A 10,587-nucleotide genomic window follows, 5' to 3' on the forward strand; every position below is an offset into this window, starting at 1 on the left:
AAACATTTCTATAGCTGCTCCTCCTTTAGCTGCTCCTTTAGTATGGATCTGTTCAAACGAAAACATTCACAACTGTGCATGAAAATATTAGACTACTCAAACCTCAAACTTTTGGGGTATTGAACTTCTGCATTTCATCTAAATAGCATTTATTAGCTTTAGATTGTGTTTATTAGTATTTAATTAAACCCCTATTTCTTCCCCCTCTTGCAGACCTAGCCTGTGGTATTTATGAAGTCAGTTGTGGACCTGGATCTCTTCAATGTATTCCTTTATCCTGGAAATGTGATGGAGTGAAGGATTGCACTAATGGTGGTGATGAGGAGAACTGTAGTAAGTTGCTTGTTTGCTACGTAATAGTTGCTGAAATTGAGTTAACACCAACTTGTCTTTTATTGTATTATGATCTCCATCTACTTCCACCAAAAGAGTGCTACACATTTACAATTTCAGCACCTGAAGATTTGGGTGGAAAACATTGATCACTATTTCCAATTTGGCAAATTGATGAATGTCACCAAGTACTGTAATATGAATTGCAAACAAAATCTGGTTTCTTTGTTCACTAAGAGGGGGAGCTCTTGTAACCATGGTGCTAATGCATTCTGTACTTTCCCACCACCTTCCTCTAGTAATACAATTGGCCATTTCCAGTGACCTATTTCCCATCTTGCTCTGGCATGTGTTCCTTTTTCACTTTTGTAGAAAAGTGGGAACATAAGAAAATGTCAATGGTTTGATTTTTGGATTAAAAATGTTAAGCACTTTCTGCTGCAGTCTTTAAAACTGTATTTGCATGCCTATATTAAAGGATAATGAGATTGATCATGTCTGGAGTAATTGTTTTCTTAAATTTCCTGCCTCTTGTATTAGATATCCAAGATGGTCTTATTTGAAACATTGAAGCCCTTCTTTACTTTGTCTTCAGGCATCCTTACTTGCAGCATGCTAGAATTTACATGTTCCAGTGGCAGATGCATTTCCAAGTCCTTTGTTTGTAATGGTGAAGATGACTGTGGTGATGGAAGTGATGAAAAAGGATGCACTCCATCTATCTGTGGCTTCCATGAATTTCAATGCAATAGTTTAGAGTGCATTCCTTCAAGCTGGGTGTGTGACAATAACATTGACTGTACAGATAAGTCTGATGAATCTACCAAACAATGTGGACATCCTGCACCCCTTGCAACCTGTTTCAGCAATGAGATACGCTGTCATTCAGGTGAATGTATCCACCGCCAGTGGTACTGTGATGGGGATAGTGATTGTAAAGATGGAAGTGATGAAATAAATTGCCGTAAGTAAAAATTTATTTTGTTCTTGAGCTTGAGTGTATCTTGCAGTTGAGAATTAAGATGAAATGTAAGCTGGCTTCCAAGAGTTACATTAGGCTGATTTTGATATTAGACTGAAGCTCTAAGCTCTTGGTATTCAATTTTCAAATTAATAACCAAGCTGTATTTTTCAGCTCCTCGCACTTGTCGACCAGATGAATTCCGATGTGGCGATGGTTCCTGTATCCGAGAGAGTGTGAAATGTAATGGATATAAGGATTGCAATGATGGAAGTGATGAAGTTAACTGTAAAAATGGTAAGAATATGCAATCATCGGACTCTGCCATCAACATGCTGCCCAGTGGGTTTAAATGTGAATTTTACTGCAGTTTTAAATTACTAAACACTTGAATATGAAGAAAATCGATATGCAAGTTGGTCACTTGATCTTGGGCTGCTTCACCTCGACAGCAGAAACTGCAAGTGTATATGGGATTGATGTGAATAAATGTTCTTCTGTTTGAAGAAAAACTTGTTAAGTATTGGGTTCTTGCTTTACCCTAACTCTGGCAATACTGGCAACAAAACACATTTCTGAACTCTCCTGTCACTAGTAGGTGACATTTCAAATTTTCCCTTGCAGGTACAGAATGTGTAATGCCAACTGACTTCAGATGTCAAAGTGGAGAATGCATAGACATTACCAAAGTATGTAACCACTGGCAAGACTGCAAGGATCGAAGTGATGAGCCTCGTGAATGTAGTAAGTTGAGAATTTCTGGCTACCAATACAAAACTTGTTAATGCTGTACTCTTCCTAGATTTAACTTTTGTATTGGCAATGGGGAAACGTTTTTTTTTTTTAAGTGTTTGTGACCATCCTTTGTAACTTTCCAGCAACTTGAGCCAGATCTTTCAATTAACATGGATCTGCCCCCTTTTCAATGTTCAACCCCCTTTTTCAATGTAAGTGTTTTATCATCCATTCTCTTATTTAATTATGCTTTGACTCTATTTCAGTCTGGTCTGCTGTGTCCACATAGCTTTTAAACCTTGGCCTGAAGTCCATTACACTTGAGGTGCAATGCCCCAAACTGACTTGCTACTCCAGACAGTATTCTAAACGGCTATTGCATAACCTCTGAAGTAAAGACTTAACATCTCATTAATGCTTGGGTGCAAACAATCCTCCTGGTTTGTAATTACAAAAGGGAATGATGACTCCTTCCAATTGCCAAGGGTGGCACGATAGCACAGTGGTTAGCATAGTTGCTTCACTGCTCCAGGGTCCCAGGTTCGATTCCTGGCTTGTCACTGTCTGTGCGGAGTCTGCACGTTCTCCCCGTGTGTGCGTGGGTTTCCTCCTGGGTGCTCCCACAGCCCAAAGATATGCCGATTAGGTGGATTGGCCATGTTAAATTGCCCTCCAGGTTAGGTGGGGATTACTTGGTTATGGGGTAGGGTGGATGTGTGGGCATAATTAGGGTGTCCTTTCCCAGGGCCAGTGCAGATTCTTGTGGGCTGAATGGCCCCCTTCAGCATTGATTCTAAGAATGGGAAGAGGTCTGCTCTACAACTGACATTGGAATCATGCTTGCAAGTTCTATGCCTTAATAGTGGCATGATATGAGCAATTTTCCAACTGGGAGATTGCATTATAAGAAACATTGTCACTGATATCTTGGGCATTTTCAATGCTCTGCTCCTTTAATTGCTTTCCCCATTTTTTTTTTTTAGTGGCAAGCCCTCAGTCCACTTTGTTTTACCAACTTTGGGGCCTATTGCACATGAACCCTGACCAATAGGAACACTGACCAATAGGGGGAAAGTGTATGGCCCTGGCAGAATGGACCCTGGAGCTAGAGTTGAGACTTGTTCAGTGACTGTCTTGTGTATAGTTTACCTTGCTATCAATAAAAACCCTTTTTATTGAGTTTATTTTGGAATCTGCCTAGTATTTCCTCAAGCCACTGTGCTAATGGCAATACCAATATCATGGCCAAGAGTGAAGTGGTCATGTGTCCTTGCAATTGGTTCCTGCAAGATGTTTTACATGGTTGTCCCTTAAATTTAAAAAAACATTGCTCTGGCATTTTGAAGTTTCAATTTGTCTTTGGCTGCTTTGTAGATGAATGAAGTGGCTTTAGTTGTGTTTATTTAAATAGCAATAAATGTTCAATACATTGGGTTGAGGGGGAAAAGTCTTTCAGCAAATTTTCTATACTGACTCAGCTATTCCACATTGCAGTGCAATAAACAATATCCATCCTTGTGGACCAAGGGGTGTCACTTGACATGGGTTCAAGTGTTTAGATCTGTTTTCAACATTGGCATGGAAGCAATTGGTTTTGGCCATAATCTCAACTTGGTGCAGTAGTAGGGGAGCAGGCACCAGCTTACTGAAAAATACATCGCTTAGTTGATTCCTTCAGTTCCACAGAATTACAAGATTATCTTCCAGCATTGGACTCCTACATTTTACATTTAGTGGTGTGGTGCTAGATCCTTGGATATAAAGGTGCTACTGTGTGTAGTATCTGCAAGATTGGTTTTAAAAAAAAAAAAAAAAAAAATATTTAGGAAGTAAATAGTGAACTTTTTGGGGGAGATTGACATTGGCCTGTAATGTCCTGGCTCCACCTGGTTTGGGGTACCCCCAAAATGCACTGGGATCCCTCATGGGTCCCAGGTAAGGATTTAAACAACCATTGTTCAGAATGTGCCAACTTCCACTGGATTGTACTGCATTGGGAACCATCTGACAAGTGACTTAAAAATTACTAACTTCCGATGGTTCTGCCAGTTTTGAACTTTATAGCTTGAGTTGGAAGGAATAAAAGCTAAAAGCACTCAGAATAATTTTAAAGACCCAGACTTAGTCCCACACAGGATGGTGTAACCTTGCATCCCAGTCATTTAATGACTTAACTAAATTTCTCCCTTAGAATTAAGTCAGCGCAGAGTGACACACTGCAATCTGCCACTGATTGTCACCTGTAAGTTGTGGTTGTGACTTTATTATCAGTTAAACTTTTGGCTATATTCACTTGTCAGTATTTATTGCTGATCTCCATTTCTAAGCCTCTGATATAGGCATATCTGCTATATTACTGCAATGAGTTCCAGAATTTCTATCCTGCATTGATTAAAAAATTATGCTATTTCAAGTGCGGACAGTGATTTGAAGGGGAAATTGATGCACTTGCTACCGACCTGAGGTAGTAGAATTGGAAATTGCTGGAATGGACCTTCATGGTATTGTTGTCGTTTTCGGAACCCTCTAATGTATTATTGCTTTTCCGAGCGCACAGCTTGTTCCCTAGGTATGGGATTACAATTATGGACACATGGCTTTTTAAACACAAAACACTGTATTCCATGAACTCAACTTAACCTCTTAAATAAACATTGGATCTCTTAACCCCATTACTTCAAAGATAACCCCAAAAATAATACACCACTAAATAATCCCTCATGTCCCTTCAAACATCCAAAAAGACTTACACTTTTAAACAGAAACACATCAGGTTAAAGGTATTACTTTTGAGTTTAAATCACCCAAATTATCCAGAGATAGTCTTGCATGGCAGAGATCACAGCAAATCCAGCTCACTGCAAACACAGACACACTCGAGCCCTTTTCAAACAAACTCAAAAACTGCAAAATGGCTGATCTAAAGCCCAGCTCCACCCACTGACATCACTGCATTTCTTAAAGGTACATTGCTTAAACATCCATTTCTTTAAAGGCAGTCTCTCATGACCGTATACCTTGCAACCACACTGCAAGATGGCAGAAAGGGGTTTTATCAAATGTGATGCTTTGCTCTGGATTGTGTGTAACGTTAATGCTGGTGCACTCAATGCTTTGGTCTTTTAACCTAAAATACTTGATCTGAGTCTCTCATTGTGGCTTGTTGGTTACTGGCCAATGGTGGGGATTCAGCAGTGCCATTAAATGTCAAGGAGGTAGTACCAATTCTGAGACAAGTTGGGATGTCGAGGCCTGTTGACTGAATTTGTGGTAGGAATTTTGGGATATAGGTGAAGATGGATCATCCAATTAGCACTTCCAGCCAAAGAGGGTGGCAACCCATTGAGTGCTCTGTCACCTTAAATGTAAAAATGCATGCAGCAGCCTCTGAAAGAATACAATGAATAAATGCAATGCTCTGTGTAGAGTGCCCAATTTTATTTTTTTATCCCCCCCAGGGTCTATTTTAACATTTGCACATCTCTTTGGATTGTGAGTGGGACACACCTATTGTGCAAACTCCACATGGACAGTGACTCAGGGCTGGGATCAAACCTGGGCCTTGGCACTGAGGCAGCAGTGTTGACCACTGTGCCACCATGCTGCCCTGATTCTTGTTCTTGTCTGGGTCACTCAGTGGTGTCTGGTGCTGCCCCTGTTGTGGTGCATGGAGCCTGGCATGATGATGATTATCTTTATTGTCGCAAGTAGGCTTACATTAACAGTGCAATGAAGTTACTGTGAAAAGCCCCAGTTGCCCCATTCCAGCGTGTGCCTGGATACACTGGATATACCGCTAGAGGGGAGATGTCCAAATTACCTAACGCCTGTCTTTTAGGACTTGGGGGAGGAAACCGCAGCACCTGGAGGAAACCCACGCAGACATGGAGAACGTGCAGACGCCACACACTCTAGCTGGGCTGCTGTTCCCTCCTGCGGTTGAAGTGGAGTGCACATTAGCTGAGAAACTAGTCTGCAGGTGGTTAGCTTGGCCTAATTTTCTGGGTCTACCCTACAATTGGGGCAGGGCATTTGAAATGGTGATGGAGTCTGAAATTAGCCAGTTGCATTAGGTGAGAAAATAAATTGCACTCCAAACCAGTTGCCCAACTCTATTCCAGATGTTTAGCAACTAATTGAGCACATGTAAAAAGGTGTTTCCACTTATTGGTCAGTTTTAATTCAAATTGGAAACTACCACAGTCATTGGCTTTTTGCTATTAGGGATTTTTCTACACTCTCCATCTACATTGTATACAATACTCCAGACCGCCACAGCTCTACCTCAACAGCTAGTTGATCAACGTCAGCTAGTGGCTGCTTTGCATATTTATCCTAAACCTACTGAAATAGCTTTTGGTTTTGCAGATTTGAATGAATGTCGGGTGAACAATGGTGGCTGCATTCACCTGTGTCAGGATCTTGTTATTGGCTACAAATGTGGATGCTCTCCTGGTTTTGAGTTGGTTGATGACACAAATTGTGGAGGTAATTTTTTTTTTTTTTTTTTTTTTTGTTTCGTCTGCAAGTTTGTAATAGCTTCATGACACTGAGGAATATTTTAAACTTTCCACAGATATTGATGAATGTCAAAATCCTAGAACATGCAGTCAAATTTGTATCAACGTAATGGGAAGCTTTGAGTGTGACTGTCACAAAGGATATCATAAGGACCCCATGCATGGTGTTTGCAAGGCAATGGGTAAGTAGAGACCTTTAGTACAATGCTAAAGGAAGGGAAAAATCTACCTTCAGATGGTAAGCCAGAACACTCCTTGAGTGGCAGCCAAGTGTGTTGTGTAATATTCATAGACCCTGTGGGGTGTTCCCTATAATGAGTGGTGGGGGAAAACTTTCCTACAGTGAAGTGGGGATTTGTAGTTTGATGCAACAGGCTGATTGGCTCCATATATCACCATCTTTTTTCCCTTGGGCACCCACATTGGTCATCGGATAGCTTTTAATCAAACCACTGTCCCAAGTGTCTGGTGTTTGTATCAGCAACTAATTTTAATCTGTATTGCAGAAGTAGGCTATTCAGCCCATTGTCTGCACCGGCTCTACAAATGAGCATAAACATGGTGGCTTGCCCCATATCCCTGCACATATAATGCCCTCTTGAATGCCTCTATTTTGGGAGGTATACCCAAATCACTTGCTAAGATTTGTGTAATAGGGTCTTGTTCTTGTTATAGTTGCATACTCAGCGCACACTGTCCCGTCAGATGTTTCTGTACCCACTTTTAATGACTATTTCAAATGCCTTGAGTAACTGTTTACTGCTTTGAACTATTATCCAGTCAGCTTCTAGAATTAGATTTTGAACTAGGCTTGCAATTGTCATGTAATGGTGGGCTACTGCCTGTGAACAAGTAATCTTGTGAATTAGGAGAAAATGTTTCTGCATTCTATATATTAATAGGGAAAGAGCCCCATTTGGTCTTCACCAATCGCCATGATATTCGGAAAATTGGATTGGGTCATATGGAATATACCCAAGTTGTTTGGCAGCTGAGAAATGCTGTAGCCCTTGATGCTGATGTTGCAGCACAAAGGATCTTCTGGGCTGATTTGCAAGAGCAAGCAATTTTTAGGTATGCATTCTTCACTGAGCTGTAACAACATACTTGCATTTTGCTTTGCCAGTGACTTTTTTGGGGTTGCTAAGATCTATGACCTGCATGATATCCTTAACTTGCAATAAGGCACTTGTTTAACAGATGTTTAATTGTGCCATTTGAAAAGCTAGATCCAAAGCCTTGGTGCTTAGCTGGGGGCAGTTATTTAATTCCTATCTCTGCCTTTGTACTCTGCTGACGATCACGTCAGGAAACCCACTTGTGCATTAATCACATTCTCTTACCCTGTCTGCACGTGGGCTTTTATCCCTTTTGTATTCGAGTTAACACTTTTTTTTTTTTTTTTTTTAATTAACATTTTTCTGTAATAGTTCACAGCTAGCTAGATCATGGCATGTACTTTCGAACTACTGTTTGGTCTTCTATACCTTGCAAAGGAATCCATCAAACACCTCGACTTGCCCAAACCAGGATGTTTATTAAATCACTGAATCACAGGAGATAGTGATCTGTTACAGAGCAATTTATCATAAATTTCTTGTACTCCTCTGGAACTACACCTAGCACGACTGTTCACCCGTATGTCTTGCAACCATCTGGTGATGGCCAGATGCAAGTCCACATAGAAATGGGAAGGTCCCTGGCACAAGACTGGTCATATGACCAGGGACCTCCCCGTATATATGTGGACTTGCATCTGGCCATCACCAGATGGTGCATCTACACTACCACCTGCTGGTTGTGGAGGTCACCCACCCTCCCTCCATCTATGATATTGCCTACAGGCATATCACCACACTGTAGGAAGTCAGCAGTACAATTCCCATGACCTATAATCATGTCCGACAACAGTGCAGCCAAATGAACATTTTCACCTCTGACTTGGTGCCCATGTTCCTTTTCATGTATTTTCCTTATGTAATGTCGATTTGGTGCTTGAGTGGAACATTAGCTTCTTATCTCTTATTTGTACACTTCTAAAGTCGCAAGCTCGTGAAAATTCAGCTGTGCTGCAGTAATTTTCTATTTAGATTTTCTGAAATTTTCATTATGGTCTGACTATCTGGTTTGCAGTGTGCCCATGGATAAACTGGGAAATGCAGCTCAGAAGTCCAATGTTGTCAAAGATCTTGGAAACCCTGTGGGAATCGCTGTGGACTGGATCTACAAACACCTTTATTGGACTGATCGTGGCACCAAAACCATATCTGTTGCTAACTTTGATGGAACCAAAAGGAAAATCCTTTTTGATACTGAACTGATGGAACCGGCTTTGTTAGCTATTGACCCCCTATCAGGGTATGGAATCACTTTTATTGTTGTGCAGAGTTTTTTTCCACATTTAGCCAAGTAGCAATTGCTCTTAGGGGCTGGTTTAGCACAAGTGGGCTGACCGCTAGCTTTTAATGCAGAACAAGGCCAGCAGCATAGGTTCAATTCCTGTACCAGCCTCCCTGAACAGGTGCTGGAATGTGGCGACTAGGGGCTTTTCACAGTAACTTCATTGAAGCCTACTTGTAACAAGTGGTGATTATTATTATGTTAATTTCAAAGTCCTTCATAGCAATTTTGGTTAGAATACTCCAGTCATAACTCCACAGATGCTGCCAGACTGAAGGGTTGCCCAGCATTTTCTGCTATTTCAAATTTCCAGTGTTCTGCTTGTATGTAGTTTTTGGTCAATGAGCACAGATTAGCGCAGATTGCATTGTGCCAGACTATTGCAAACATTTTGAAAGCACTGCATTTCAATGATTGTTGGATTTTTTTTTTAATATAGATTTCTGTACTGGTCGGATTGGGGTGAGCCAGCAAAGATTGAAAAAGCCGGAATGAATGGCAATAACCGTAACCTTCTAGTAGCTAGGGATGTTCAATGGGCCATATGGCATTGCTCTTGGTAGGTGGACTATTGATCAAAAAACCAAAGGGCCCAGCTTTCTGTTTGGCATTTTTATACAATGCTGCTTTTATCCACAGATCTTGTGAAAAGCCGTCTCTATTGGGTTGATTTGAAGCTGCACATGTTGTCAAGCGTAGACTTAAATGGAAAACGACAGAAGAACTGTACTGCAATCCAAAGAATTCCTCGTTCATGCTTTTGCAATTTGCTATATTTGAGGCAAGTTGATTGTGTTCCACGTCTAAACTAGCAGATGTGAACCCAATACTAGCTGTTCATAGATTATCATAGAACTTGGTGCAGAAGGAGGCCATTCGGCCCATCGGGTCTGCACCGGCTCTTGGAAAGAGCACCTTACCCAAGGTCCTAACCTCCACCCTATCCCCGTAACCCCACCCAACACGAAGGGCAATTTTATCATGGCCAATCCACCTAACCTGCACATCTTTGGACTGGGAGGAAACCGGAGCACCCGGAGGAAACCGACGCGCACACTGGGAGGATGTGCAGAATCCGCACAGTGACCCCAAGCTGGAATTGAAAACTGGGATCCTGGAGCTGTGAAGCAATTGTGCTATCCACAATGCTACCGTTGCTGCCCATTGCCTGTTCTTTCTCATTGCCTGCGTTCCCATATCAATGCTGTCGTGTTTGGGTGCCCTGCTACACAGCCGAACCAACACGGTTGCAGATGGTACAACTGTTTTATTACTATCCATAACATCTGTAAACTTGTAACTGTGGTTCATTCATTACCCTTTAACCTGTGGGGCCCAGCCCTAAACACTATCTTGGAGAGGCACTCAGCACATGTCTGAGTGGCTTGCTGTGAGCTCTGTGCCCTGAGCTGTCCTCCTGCTGGAATGAGTGGGAACTGTAGTGTTCCCCGTTTTTATAGTGCGTGTGCCCTTGCTTGTGATTGGCTGTGAAGTTGCGTGTGTGTTGATGGTCCGTTGATCTGTCCATCAGTGTGTGTGTGTTTGCACCATGATGTTTATCTGAATATCATGACAAATGCTTTTATTCTCTATTTGCAATAAGGAAAGTTGCAGTAAGCAGAAATGGAGGAGGCCATT

General features: G+C 41.5%; 1 protein-coding gene across 1 annotated transcript in view; it reads left to right on the forward strand.

Annotated features, from left to right (window-relative positions):
- The window catches only part of LOC140429630 (very low-density lipoprotein receptor-like), a 30,939-nt gene extending 21,222 nt beyond the window's left edge, over window positions 1-9,717 (forward strand). The window contains exons 16-25 of the mRNA XM_072516887.1: window positions 214-333; window positions 929-1,297; window positions 1,469-1,591; window positions 1,919-2,038; window positions 6,398-6,517; window positions 6,606-6,731; window positions 7,452-7,623; window positions 8,683-8,907; window positions 9,389-9,508; window positions 9,589-9,717. Coding sequence (XP_072372988.1) covers window positions 214-333; window positions 929-1,297; window positions 1,469-1,591; window positions 1,919-2,038; window positions 6,398-6,517; window positions 6,606-6,731; window positions 7,452-7,623; window positions 8,683-8,907; window positions 9,389-9,508; window position 9,589 — 1,496 coding nt within the window. The 3' untranslated portion in view covers window positions 9,590-9,717. The remainder of the gene's footprint in view (window positions 1-213; window positions 334-928; window positions 1,298-1,468; window positions 1,592-1,918; window positions 2,039-6,397; window positions 6,518-6,605; window positions 6,732-7,451; window positions 7,624-8,682; window positions 8,908-9,388; window positions 9,509-9,588) is intronic.
- Window positions 9,718-10,587: the final 870 nt, after the last annotated feature.

The sequence above is a fragment of the Scyliorhinus torazame genome, chromosome 9 (genome assembly GCF_047496885.1).
Source record: "Scyliorhinus torazame isolate Kashiwa2021f chromosome 9, sScyTor2.1, whole genome shotgun sequence".
Taxonomy (NCBI): Eukaryota; Metazoa; Chordata; class Chondrichthyes; order Carcharhiniformes; family Scyliorhinidae; genus Scyliorhinus; species Scyliorhinus torazame.